Source organism: Acipenser ruthenus, chromosome 8 (genome assembly GCF_902713425.1).
Source record: "Acipenser ruthenus chromosome 8, fAciRut3.2 maternal haplotype, whole genome shotgun sequence".
In the NCBI taxonomy this organism is placed as follows: Eukaryota; Metazoa; Chordata; class Actinopteri; order Acipenseriformes; family Acipenseridae; genus Acipenser; species Acipenser ruthenus.
The window spans coordinates 43,127,512-43,141,767 of record NC_081196.1 but is presented as its reverse complement, the minus strand read 5'-3'; the positions used below and the strand labels follow the sequence as shown (position 1 = coordinate 43,141,767).

The 14,256-nt window shown below is 38.2% G+C and overlaps 1 protein-coding gene across 2 annotated transcripts; it reads left to right on the top strand.

Moving 5' to 3' along the window:
* Positions 1-4,888: 4,888 nt before the first annotated feature.
* LOC117406789 (A-kinase anchor protein 17A-like) lies at positions 4,889-14,184 on the top strand. Of its 2 annotated transcripts, none has more exons than XM_034011102.3 (5): positions 4,889-5,148; positions 6,214-6,994; positions 7,851-7,999; positions 9,801-10,041; positions 12,349-14,184. In XM_034011102.3, exons 2-5 carry the CDS (start codon positions 6,236-6,238, stop codon positions 13,114-13,116), a joined length of 1,917 nt encoding a protein of 638 aa, XP_033866993.1. In that variant the 5' UTR covers positions 4,889-5,148; positions 6,214-6,235; the 3' UTR covers positions 13,117-14,184. The 2 variants fall into 2 exon arrangements, with proteins under 2 accessions (XP_033866993.1, XP_033866992.1); XM_034011101.3 differs by having other exon boundaries at positions 6,211-6,994.
* The last annotated feature ends 72 nt before the right edge of the window (positions 14,185-14,256 follow it).

Below are 14,256 nucleotides of genomic sequence, written 5' to 3'. Positions count from 1 at the left end.
CAATGTTAGAGACATTGTTCAAACACAGACAGCTATGGAGAAGGTCAATGATAAGGGTCAATAGGGTGGTGGCAGTCAAGGCAAAGGGTGCCATTTAGCAGGACAAGCTCACCCTCAACCCACATGTGGACTTAGTTGTTGTGGGGATCCCTTATAAAAGTTTACTGTAATATACAAGTGTTGTAAAAGCCTAGTAAAAGCTGGTAAAGCACAGGCAAGTATGGTAAATCCCAGATAGGTACGGTAAAGCATTATAAATGCCATGGTTAACCATAATAAAGCATTGAAAATGCAGTATAGTATATTAAATGTATATTCAAAGGCAAATTTACTATGTTAAACTTTTATACCATGCTAAAAAAAGGAATAGGTGAACAAAATCTTGCCCAGTTTAAAAAACCATTGGTGTGCCTTAATTTAAATCAATATCCATTAGTATCAGTAACAGCAGCATACTTGGGAGTTTTCTCTTAGGTTCTAAGGCGTAATGCGGACACTTACAATTGAATAATCAATTTTGCTCAGCCATTTATGCAATATAATGATCCTCAATACAAATCAATCTCCCCGCCCAAAACATGGGCTCCAGACAGGAACAAGGTTCCTGAAACACCCATCTTTACCTGTATATACTTGTTATATGGACCTGGATACAGTAGGACAGGGGCTCTGCCAAACTGCTGAAGGCGAGAATGTAACATTGAGAGTGACGCACTAGGTGGGTGGATTGTTTTGCACATGTTGGAGCACATGCAGTACAGAAGAGGGGTGTTAAGTCATTTGGAAGCATATCTTGTGATCATGACTAACACAAACAGTTGTATATATAGCAATGCTCCTTGGTAACGCTTTAGTACTGTGGGCATTACAGTATTTTTTAAATTTTCTTTTGGTATGTCAGTTTTGTCAGTGATAGTTTAGCATAAGGTTCACAAGATCAGATTTGTATATGCCTCATAATTTCCTAGTTGACACTGACATTGTCGGTTTCATTTTGAGAAAGAAAGTGCTAGCTGAGACATTGAAAAGTATATTTTTACATTGTGGTAGTAATAAATAAAACTGAAACGCATTTCACATTTCTTTTGTATGTATATAAATGTGAATTGTTATTATTATTAGAGCTACAACATTATAATAACTGCCGCTTTCACTAGTGTATGTGTATACTAGACATTATTGTTTATATTTTATTTTGCCTATATTTTATTCTCAACTGTGGTCTGGCCCTTACAAAAAAGTACTATAGTATCACTTTAAAAACACTATAGTACTGTACTATAGTAAAAAGAGAATACTATAGTGTGGTACTACAGTAGTACTATAATATAGTATTGGTACTGTAGTACTATATAGAGTACTAATGGGAGGCTGTGTGGTCCAGTGGTTAAAGAAAACGCCTTGTAAGTAGGAGGTCCCCAGTTCAAATCCCACCTCAGCCACTGACTCATTGTGTGACCCTGAGCAAGTCACTTAACCTCCTTGTGCTCCATCTTTCAGGTGAGACGTAATTGTAAGTGACTCTGCAGCTGATGCATAGTTTACACACCCTAGTCTCTGTAAGTCGCCTTGGATAAAGGCGTCTGCTAAATAAACAAATAATAATAATAATATAGTACTATAGTATTGGCACTGCATTACTATTGTGCTGTACTACTGTACGGTACCATAATATAGTACTTTTTTGTAAGGTCTCTTAATAAATAATTTGCAAATGTTTATAACAAACATGAGTCTAAGAACTTATCGGCTGGTTTCAGAGACTTTGATTAGCTCCAGTCTTGAACTACCTAATGTTAATTTAGGTATGGCAGTCCAAGATTAGTGCTGATTTGTTTCTGTGACACCACCCGTATATCATTACTGGTCGTTTTAGAAGAAAGCTAACTCGAGTGTCCTTCTCCTCCACGGACAAGGTGGCAGCATTTGAATGACAGGTTACTTATATTGCAGTTAGCAGGAAAATGTTGATTCCTACAGCCTTTTGAAAACAAGTAGTGTTATTTTTAAGTAGCACTTTGAAGCACTTTTTCCAGGGCCTAAAGTGAAAATACACAAAATAATTCACATAGGTAACCCAGGAAGAGGCCGGTCTCTCCGAAATGGGAAATGAGAGAATGGCAAAACATAGCAAGGTAAGGTAAAATAACGTCTAATTGAAAATAATGCATGTACAACACTATGAAGGTGAAACTCTCAAACTCCCAAAGCATTTACATCTGATGAGAAATTAAGGTAGATTCCTTACTGTTGAACCTGTTCATTACAAAGAGTGTATCAAGTTGATGACATAGCCAACAGAACTAATTTGCAAACCAACAAGGATGAATAAGTGCATGCCATTTAATGACACATTATTTTCAAGCTAGTAAGAGGAAACTGTTTTTCAGAGAGAAACTGGCAATAACAATAACATTTTCTGTCAGGGTTTGTCTCCATTTACTTCTGTAATCTGTGGATTAAAGGTGTAGTCCATACAAGTATAAAATAATTTACCCGCATGTTATTATTAGCCTTCCATTTTCCGTCCACCACACCCTTGTCATTGCACTATAGAGCTGGCTCTTTCCGTTGGTTCATACCTAGAGCCCCTCATCCTTATTTTGCTAGACAGGAGTCCCTTTTCAGTCAGAACCTCACACAATGATGTGGGTTAACATTTCCTGTGAAAGCACCACTAAACCCAGCACGAAGAGTATTGAGGGACTCTATTTTTGTCCCTAAATAATAAAGGAGAGATGTATTCTGTTTGCAGGGCTTTCAGGAAAAAAAAAATTCTAGAATGCAGTTCATGTGATAGATAACATGTACCAGATCTGGACAGCATATTATATCAGCCTTGCATCTTTCCATCGGTTTGCAGTCATGATCAGAATTGATTTTAATATCCTGCTCATACAAGGCTTAAAGGGGCCAGGCAGGTTCTAACTGTCCAAGAACACTGACTTGGCCTATACACCCCTTTTCACTAACATTCAGTTCTGACTAAATAGTAGCAACTACAGTGATGCTGCTTCATTAAACATGTTGCATGTTTGAAACACAACATCAGTGTGCTGCATTTTTACTGCTTGCTTCTACCGAAGGCTTCATATGTCCTTGCAGTCTTTTCAAACCCATTAAAAATCATAAATGGGATCCTTCAAGAGACACATATTGTGGAGCTCGATGAGCTACAGCACACATGGCTCAAGAGCCATTAGTTGGACAGCCTTATACTGCTTTGTACTACTGTATTTTATTCTGTGAGAGAAACTCTGAAGACTGCCCCCAGGGACCTAATATTTTAGTATAAAAATGAACATGAGACCGTTTTAAATCCATGTGGTTCTTAGATACAATGTTGCTTTTGTCTGTAATTGAAGTGTTTAAATGGACATTACAGTAATACAGCTCTTCATTCACATTTTGTTTAGTATGAGACTTCAAGTACATGAGTAATACGGTGTCAACCCACTGTGAAATACATCCTTTTTCTGTACTTATTTTTTACTCTGATGCCACCTGCTGTTGACTTTGCAGAAGAACATTACATCTGAAAGAATTCATCATCCTACCATTAAAGGATGTAGCTGTCACGTGTTGGCTGAATGAAGAAACAAGCATCAGTCACCGTATCTTTTAAACAATTGGAAGAATTTTTCAAAATTCTTCCAATTGTCTTGCACTTACACATGTGCTCTCTGGGCATGTTAACATTACCATAAATTAGCTTAATAAACTGTAAGAATAGAGGAACATACAGACATTTTTTTTAAAGGGATACATATATTGTGTAAACATCAAAACACTTTTTAAAAAAAATGTATCTACACCTTCAATGTGCTTTTATGTGGGACTGTTGAAAACAAGGACAAGGTGAAAATGGATTAGAAATCTACTTACAGATCTTTATTATTATTATTATTATTATTATTATTATTATTATTATTATTATTATTATTTTATCAGTGTTAATATCAAAACTTACCATGCTGTTGTATATTAGTAATGCAACTGTATAAATATCTTAGTCCCGACATCTTGCTTTTGTACATATTTTAAGCATTGGCATGCATGGGCTGACATATGAATCCAAAGGAATAGCTGCACTTTGACAGACAATCTCTGCTTCCCCCTTGTGGTAGATTTTTAGTTTTCTAAATGTACTGTGCAGAAATGAAAACGTTTGGAAATTACAAGAAACACTCAATGAACAAAAATAGTGTGAGAAAGCACACATGGATTTCAGCAGCAGAACTCTGAGAGAGACACAAGCCCCAGCAGCTGAAGATGACGCCCAAGGTGCTCAGTAGGGTACTTTTGAGGGCCAATATATTTTACCGCAAAACGCGAGAGCTTTAAATTGTTTAAGGTGTTGAGTTCGTGCATTTTGAGTGGTAAATGTTTGATACATTTACCAGTTCGTTTTAAAGAATACAGTATATTTTTTAATACAAACTGAAAGACTTTTACTCCAAGTTACTAAGCAGTTTAGTAAACGTGTCCCGTGTTTGCATTATTGGTTTAAAGTTAATCTTAATCTACCAAAAACTAAAGAAAATCACTAATAAACTAATCTTTAATTTGCAAAGAGGTTATTTTGTTGAAATGGAAAAACAAAACAAAACAAAAAAACAAGAGACTCCCTCCCGTCTATAGCACACCGTGGAACAACAGTCATGTTCAATAAGTTTGTTTAGCTTCATGGAACTGTAGGCTAATATTACCTGAATACAATATAACGCTTTAATTAAGGGCTGCTGTGTTTAGTAATATATAATTTATACATTAGTAATTACTTATTAGCGTTGTTTTGTTGAATATCAATTAAAAGTAATATTACCGTCGTTAACCGATCTCTTTACTGTAGAGCACCCCCTGAAAAATAGTGCGCTCTGATTGGCCCATGTGATCTCTCCTTTCGTCTGGTAGAACAGGAAACGCGTCACACAATAGCTTTCCTTCTACGTTTTGATTCAATAATAAACTGGTTTCTTTATTAAGAACACTGTTGAGAATAAAATTGTAGCGGCTCAGAAAGCACATTATACTTTTAAAAATATCTATTGGTGACCGTCTTCAAAGCGCTGCTTGTTGTTTGTGTGCGTTGGTAGAGCTCGAGTTTGTGCCTGTGAAGTCCTGGTACGGTTTTATTTTCACGTTGAGGTAAGGTGAATTTACTTTTTCAGTGATTGTCATTATTATTATTATTATTATTATTATTATTATTATGAGTATGAATACAAAGAAAAACGAGCAGTTTGTGATACATATAAATGACCATCGCAAGTTTCCGTAATATAGTCTTTGTTGTGAGTACAGTACAGTACAAAATAAACAAGATTAGCATTTTAGGATCTTTTGTAAATATGGTCAATCTGCAGTTTCACTTAAGTAGTATGTTATGCTTACTATATATAAATACGACAAAAAACTTTAAATAAAAAACAACAATAATAAAAAAATAAAACAGGACTGTAGTATACCAGTAATGTGAACTAGGTCACTAGTTCCTTCTTTTTTGTATGCGTATTTCAAACACAAACAATACCATTGTAAAAGAGGATATGAGCAAACTACTGGATACTATACCAATGGGCAATCTACACACTTTGGTGGAAGGTGATACTATGATCATCAGTAGTGTTAGACTACTTTACATCGGAGGGATGTAGTCGTAGTGGCAGAAGAAGCAGGAAAGGAGCAAGTCTGTTCAGAGCAGATAGTGGACAGGTTTTAAGAGGGAGGATGATTGTGTACGTGCAGCAGAAACATGCTTTAGAGAATGTTTACAAACTGGAAAGCCAACAAGCTCTGGTGAAGTTGAGTGCATGCCTTAATAAAGCAATAGAAGTAGTCAGCAAGGTGTGTTCAGGTCAGGATTAAGGTCTGTTTGCAGACCTGATAGGGAAAGGTTTAATGGTGCTTTTTATGAACATTAAAATTCACAAAAAAAGAAAGAAAACAGGCCAACATTATAGCAGGATTATTAATCCTGCAGTTATTTCAAAGCCATCTTGACGTTGGTACACTCAAAATTAGTTATGAAAGCAGAAGGATTGCAATATAGATAGAATATCCTGCTGTAGTTTTCACATTAAAAGTCAGACAAAATAATACAGCAATCAGAGAAGCAAAAAAATAAATGGATTGTATTATATAACATGCCTTACCTTTACATTGTACTTTCTTTTCTTATCTTTATTCATTTATTTGTTTTCTCTCAAGTAGGTCACAGCTCCATGTTGGCAGGATGACTACCACAATAGTTCATGATACTACTGAAGCTGTTAAACTGTGTGCATCTCAAGGTTTGTACCTGAAACCCATTGCTAAGATGACAGTGAGTGTAGCCCTCCCCCAGCTCAAACAGCCAGGGAAGTCAATTTCCAACTGGGAAGTGATGGAAAGACTTAAAGCAATGGTGCATCCTGACCAGTTCTCTGTCCTTCGCATCTCAAAGAGCACTATGGAGTTCATTCGGTTTGACGGCGAAGTTGAAAACAAGGGCATAGTAAAAAAGATTTTATCAAAGCTAGATGGAAAGACGATAAAGCTCAGTGGTTTCAGTGACATATTAAAAGTCAGAGCAGCCGAGTATAAAATGGAGTTCCCTACCCGACATGACTGGGATGCTTTCTTTCGTGATGCCAAAGACATGAATGAGACTCTCCCTGGCGAGAGGCCAGACACCATTCATTTGGAAGGACTGCCTTGCAAGTGGTTTGCTGCGAAAGACTCTAACTCTGAAAAGCCCTGCGAGTCCATCCTGAAAACAGTGTTTGAAACATTTGGAAAGATCCGCAATGTGGACATTCCAATGCTCGACCCATACAGAGAGGATATGATGGACAAGAATTTTCACACCTTTAGCTTTGGGGGTCACTTGAACTTTGAGGGTTATGTGCAGTACCAAGAGTACATAGGGTTTGTTAAGGCGATGGATGCGCTCAGGGGAATGAAGCTGATGTTCAGCGGAGAAGATGGAAAGGCAGTAGCGTGTAACATTAAGGTAAGAAAGCTATATAATTGAAAAGAGTAAAACGCTTTAAGGTACTTGATGTTTGAAAATAATAAAACTAAAATTCAATCAGAAAAAAAATAAAGCACTAGATAACCTATTTTGTTTTCAATCAAACATATCCAATTCATTGCTGCATTGACGCACACAATGGGATAGAGTACAACATAATACTTGTATATCATTTCTTACATGTTTCATCATATTATGTTTGTACTGTATGATTATTATTTCTATTGAGATCATTGTGTCCTGCAGTTTATTGCTAATTGTGGGGAAGCATGTTAGTGTTGCACTGGCATTACTGGTTGGTGAAATGATATATGGTGGATTAGCAAGGCAACTGGAGTGCCTGGTGAGCTAAAATATTCAGGTGGTGAACATTACTGCAGTGTTTTTTTGATTTTGCAGGATTAAATGGAATGGAACAATAATGCAGAGATAGCACTGTTAATATCACCTCTTTTACTACTGTAGCATAGCATTTCATTGAAAAGCAAAGGTGCAAACTGTTGCATAAGGAGGATTCAAATTTGAGTTTTAAATTTAATTTAGTGATGGATGATTTGAAAGAAAATGGAAGCTAGAATACAATCGGCTTGAGTCTGTGCTTTTTTTAGTTAATGAGAGAGCAGATTATTTACTTACAAAAAGGCCTCCAGCTTTTAATGAGACTGGTGAATAAATTGACTTTTTGTCGTTCATCACTTTATGAGAAACAAACAAACAGCAGTGGTCTTGAGTATACAAAAAAAAAAAGAAAAAGATGATCAGACCTCCGGTTTAGGACATTTAGGATTACAGTCCTACAATAAGTTAACTAAATACTTGTTATGATTTGTTTTAGGTCTTGTTTGATACCACCAAGCATCTGAGTGAAACTGCAATCAGAAAACGGCAGCTTGAGAGGCAGAAGCTTCAAGAGCTTGAACGTCAGCGAGAAGAAAACAAACGCAAGGAGAAAGAGGAAGAGGAGAGACTGAAGGAAGAAGAAAGGTAACAGAATGGGGATTGAAGCAATAATAACAACATCTGTAATAGTAGTGATGATGATAATATGAATAATAATATGCAGTATATAGGCTTCATCTACTAGAGAATTGACCACAGTTGAGCATTCCAGTCAAAGAACAGCAAATATTCCATGTACAGAAAACGTTAGATTACAGATGTAACCCTGGTTCCCTGAAAGAGAAGATGACCACCAATGATGCCTTTGGTAGGAATTTCTGAGCATTTTGTATCAAAGCTGCCGATAGGGCCATCTGCGGAGTGATGTCCCTGGTCCCGCCTCCAGAAGGATCAAATAGTCACTGCACAGAATGCTTGTCCTCTTTTTGCCTCAAGGCTACGTAAGCGACAGAATCGACCTCGCTGGTTGGTGGTCGCCTTCTAACGTTCCCTTTCAATTCGAAGACGACCACCAACGATACTTTTGGGAAAGTATACCAAAGCCATCACGAGGGAGTGTGAGCGGATAACTAATGAGGGATATCTCAACCACACATAACTGATAAGGTCAGCGATGGGAGCTTGCCACCTCAAGGACCCTTGTGCCCAATGCAGGGACTGAGGGATCTACCACATTAACGCGGTAGAACCTGGAGAATGTATGTGGCGTAGCCCAGCTAGCCGCTGTACATATATCCTCTTCCAAAGCAAACAGGTGGATGGAAAGATGCCAGTTCCACAGACTGTTTCATGTAGAAGGCTGTGATCACCTTGGGGAGGAAAGCAGGGTTTATACACAGTGACACCTAGCTGCCAGCGTCCCAAATCCACATACAGGAGCTGTGCAATGACAGCGCCTGTACTTCACTGACCCGCTGTGGAGTTGATAGCCAAGAGGAAGGCTGTCTTCATAGACAGATGCTTCAACTCTGGAGTGTATGAGCTCAAACGGGGCCTTTGTGAGATCCTCCAGTACCACATCAAGGATCCATTCGGGGAGAATGGCCCTCCTGGGAGGGCGTAACCACCGAGCACCCTTCAAAAAACGGGTTGCTAGTACATTAGCGCCAGGGACACTGAGTCAATGGGGACATGGTATGCAGATATGGCTGCTAGGTGCACTTTCAGCATAGAGGTGGATTGACCCGCCTCTAACAGATCTAGTAAATATACAGCCCATGGAGAACAAGGCCTGCTTATATGTATTTAAACTGGCAGCTGAGTCACTCGACAGTGGGCATATGGCTGAGCCTAGTGCCTGGTAGAGGACGTGTTCCCACGAGTGAAGACTTGAAAAAGACAACACTCCTTTAAATCGATATTGCACAGGCAGTCGACTCACATACCACAGATAGGAAAGCAGCAGTCTGCAATGCGAGCGCGCGCAGGTTGCTGAAGAAGAAAGAAGAAAAAGGCTGAATCAGGAATCACTGATTCTGTGAAAGTGGCAAGCCAGCTTTCAGCCTGAAAGGCAAGGGAACTGTAGTTGACTCAAAAGCTCTTTTTCACAATATGCTCAGATACCAACAAAGAGGGTCTTACCTTACCATCTTGAGAGGCAAAAAGAGGACAAGCATTCTATGCAGTGACTATTTGATCCCTCGGGAGGTGGGACCAGGGACGTCACTCCGCAGATGGGCCTATCGGCAGCTGTGATATAAAATGCTCAGAAAATTCCTACCAAAGGCAGGCAATATCCCAAAAGTATCGTTGGTGGTCGTCTTTGAATTGAAAGGGAACTGATGGTATAGAAAAGATTTTGGCTGATAATGCAAAAAAAGTGATTTAACCCTTTGTAAGAAAAAAAAAGTGATGCCATTGTCTAATGTGTTTCTTCTTTTTTTAGGAAGCAGAAGGAGCAGGAAGAGGAGGAAAAGGAGAGAAAGCGGGAGGAGAAGGTGCACAAGAGGGAGCAGAAACAGAGAGAGCGAGAGGAGAAGAAGAACATGAAGAAGTTTAAAAAGGTGCAAGCAGAGGAGCAGAAAAAACTGCACCAAAAGATTGTCTTCGAAGAAAGGAAACTTCTGCTGGCCAAGAGAAACCTGGAGTCTATCCGGCTGATTGCAGAGTTACTCAGCAGAGCAAAGGTAATGTCTGGACTCGGATTAAGAGATCACCAGCTAGTGCTTAAAACTAAAATTGAATACATTATATGCATTGGCTTCCAGTGCTTTGGGATGAATGTATTCAGCTTTTTTGATGACATGTACCATTAACAGGCATAGCCTATACAGCACTGCTGAGTTCAGTTCACTTAAAAATAGCCCCATTTTTAGTAAGTGCAAAAGCTTGGGCAAATTTTATGTAACACCTCAGTTCATTTCCCTGTTCTACACTATATTATGTTTAACTGTTACTGAGTAATTAGACATTGATAATATCAATATTTGTTTTTTTCAAAGTGGTAAGTAATCAATATTAAAAAATGATTGATAATGCTTTCCCAAAGGGTGCAAAGATTTCATTTAGCAGAAATTATCTTTAGTTTTTGTTCAAATACCCTAAAGATGATTAAAATATAAAACAAGTAATTTTATTTACAGGATATACAGGGGTGTGTTCAAGATCAGCTGACGTATCTTAGCCTCCCAATTGAAGTCTTCCGTGATGAATGGGAAGCAAATGGATTCATATACTTAAATCTGTTAATGCTTTTATTTGCATTCAAATGCTTATGATTTATAGGTAGCCTACACTAATGTACGATAACATTCAGTATTAATGAAAATTTGGTTGGTGTCGAATTAAACTATGAACGCTGTACTGTTAGCGAGTATATTTGACACAAAAATAAATAAGTACACAAACAATGCGGTAACAGTATACAATTCTGTGACATATATAAATTATCACAGATTGACTTTGAATTAGAGTCCTGCGCGGGTCTGATTTTTTACAACCCGCTTCCGATCTGGACCCGCTACTACTGGACCCGACTCGCGAAGAAGTTGAGAAAAAGCTCACATTCCGACCCGAACCCGACCCGCTTTTGCGGGTCACCTGCGGGTACCTGACCCGATGCAGGACTCTACTTTGAACATTATCCTGAACAGCTAACATCAGAAACTATAGCACGGCATTAAGTAAGCCCCAGCCCTGCCTATTCCTAACAGGATGAATTATTCAATAAACAGTTACACCTGGGATTATTTTATACACAGATAAACATTCATTCCATTCATACTTTTTACAATAAACATTCTTATATTTTTAATTTAAACATGTTTCTTCTTTACACGTTTTTGTTTAACAAATAAGTAATAGGTTTAAATATACTGTTGTGTACCTGTACATAAGCACAGTGCCTATTAAAATAATTAAGGAGTGTAGTTTGTTTAATAAAGTAACACATGTAAAGTTATTGTCAAAAAAGTGTATTTTGTTATTTTTTAAAACAAGATTCTATACATTTTTCTCATTATTCAACTAAAAACATTTCTCCTTGAACAGAATCTGGATGACGTTTAGTAGAACAAACAAACGAGAGCTCAACATAAATACCTTTAATCATTACTAATATGACAAAGGGACTTCGAACTACTATATTCCACAGCAACAAAATATAGATTATTATTATTATTATTATTATTATTATTATTATTTATTTCTTAGATGCCCTTACCCAGGGTGACTTACAGTTGTATACAAAAAATACATATCAAGAATTACAGTACAATTAACAGCAAGACACAAAATACAATGACTTCAGTCCTAATAAGAGCAAATACAAAACACAGTACGATTTGAAATTATGAATTACTTCAAGTATTTTTTTTGTAGGCTTTATTGAACAAGGTCGTCTGCATATAGTTTTTAGAGTGCACTCTACTAGATATGATTCCATAAAAAATCTCACGCTCACCGTGAGCAGTTTGAAATACGCTGTTTGTTTGACTAATATTTGGAAAGCTTACCTTTGAACCTTCTGACACCTAGTGTATTGAAATAGTGGCTTAATTTGGTTTAATTTCTTGTTTGATCAAATGAGAACATGTAGTAATTCGATTAAGACCACGTTCTAAGTATATTTCAAATGTGCACCAACTAATTTTGACCCCTACAGCATAGTACGGATAGCCTTCCATAGTAACGTAATCTTCCACTTGTGACACCTGCTGGGGAACAGATGTATTGCAGGTATAATTCTCAAATTTCCACTTTCTAGATACCTAGCTCCATTTATTGTGCAAAACACATAATGAAAGCAAATGCTGCCGGAAGATTTTGCGTCACTGCGATCGGAACAATTGGTTTCCACTGTAGAGATCCTGGGAACATGAAGGCCCCCAAATTCTTGTCTTTGTTAGACTTTCTTTGTAATTCCTTATTCCAAGCTCTTCTCCTCTTTGCTAGTGTTTACTTTTTTCATTGATTTTTCCCTACTTTTGTTCCAGGCTATGAAACAGCAGGAGATGGAGAAGCAGAAAGTGGAAAAGGCAAGGCTCCAGCTACTGGAGGAGAAGCGGAGGCAGCAGGAGGCCGAGCTGCGGCGTGTTGAGGAGGAGAAATCTCGGGCTCTGGAGCTTCAGAGGAGAGAGAAAGAGCTCCGGGAGAAACTGCTAGGCAACCTTCTGAAGAAGAACACTGGGGGAAGATCTGAGGACAAGGAGGAGCCCAGAGCAGCCCAGCAGCTCAGATCAATAGTAAACATCAGCGGGATTCACTCCGGTTCAGAACAGTCTACACCAGGTCAACACAACAGTCCAGCTCTTCATGACACCAAAGCAAATGGAACATCAGATAGGAGTACAGTAAATGGGATCGCAGTAGACTTCAGTAACACTGTTGGAGGGGATATTTTGAAGTCAAACTCTGCCACCAGGTCACACTCCCATGGTTCTGATGACGGACGCTGGCGTAAGAGCAGCTCCAGGAGACATTCCAGCCGGGAGCGGAGTAGACACCAAGACTCTAGCAATGACCGGAGTTGGAGGCCCAGAAAATCCAGCGATGAGAACCGGCAGAATCGCAGGGACAGGAGAGACTCAGGCAACGATGACAGCCGGCACCAGAGGGGCAGGAGCCGACATTACAAAGATTCAAGCCGGGAGCGCAGCCAGCATCGCAGACACAGCAGACACAGCAGACACAGCTTAAGCAGTGAGAGAAATCGGCAACATAAAGGAAGACCCAGCCGCCACAGAGGTGGAAGCTGGGATTAATGAGCAAGATAAATGAAGAGCATAGCTTTTACTGGAGGGTAGAGGAAGCTGGCATAAGAGACATTAAATTTAAAGTAATTGTTAGAAATATGACTTTTAAGTGAAATAATGAGCCTTTTAATTTTTGGAAGGACAGTTTCCCCTGTAGTTGAACTAAATTGGGTATTGAGGTATTATGGGTGGCGGAGGAAGAGTCCGGTCTGAAATCTGCACTACAGTATAGACATTAATAATGTGGGAAAGTAAGAAAATATATACAAGCGATGGAAATAAATGGATGTTGTTGTTGTTTTTTTTTTTTAATCTGTCTAAATTGACCAGCAGTACAAAGACTAATTATATTGCCGGTAAAAATCCAATACAAGCACAAGAATTGACTCCCATTTACTACTGTATTGGCAGTCCTTGGCATGTAGGCACACATGTTGTTCTGGCAAACCTTTCTGCTTGAAGCACATCTGCTTGATTCATCATTTAATAGAAGTAAGTCCTTAATGCAGCCAGTGGGTACACATAGAAGTATCAGAAAGCTAGAAATGATGAAGCTACCAGTGTAGAAAAAAAAAAAAAAAAAAACTTACTGTTGTAATGTATACATGCTGTTTCATGGATTTGAGACTTGAAATCTCATATCGGATCTTCAGGAGGATGCTGCTAAAGTAAATTTACTGTCAGACCATGGCTGTAGTTGTTATTTCAGTAGTATAAAGACCAATTGTTTTGAAACCTTTTTTTATTTGTATTTTTTTAACACACCTCTGCATTGAGTTTGCAGTTCAGGGGTCTTTATAATGAAAGCACACCTCTGCTTGCTAGAACCTAACTAACCCATAATCTCTTTTATATCTGAGTTCATCCAGAATGTGCTCCCTAATCTACCAACTATTGAAAAAGCGCTTGAAGAAAATGTTACAGAGTTCTGAAGTGTTTTATTTTGTCTGTTGCATGTAATACAGTATGTGTTGCATCAGTCTACTAGAAATATGCAATGTAAGAAGATCTCAGTGTTGGAATAAAAATGTGGTAATCTGTTTAAAAAAAAAAATTAAAAAGTTTGGCTCTTCCATATATTTAATTTTCATTTTTTTGTAAGACAAAGGATGTGTCAATAAAACCTTTTTTATGGACTTTGGCCTACCT

Bases quoted from the DNA above. Each gene is read 5' to 3' on its own strand.
- LOC117406789 (XM_034011102.3), top strand. From the start codon at position 6,236: ATGACTACCACAATAGTTCATGATACTACTGAAGCTGTTAAACTGTGT. The intron at 6,995-7,850 runs GTAAGAAAGCTA...GATTTGTTTTAG, and splicing joins CAGTAGCGTGTAACATTAAG to GTCTTGTTTGATACCACCAA. The intron at 10,042-12,348 runs GTAATGTCTGGA...CTTTTGTTCCAG, and splicing joins AGTTACTCAGCAGAGCAAAG to GCTATGAAACAGCAGGAGAT.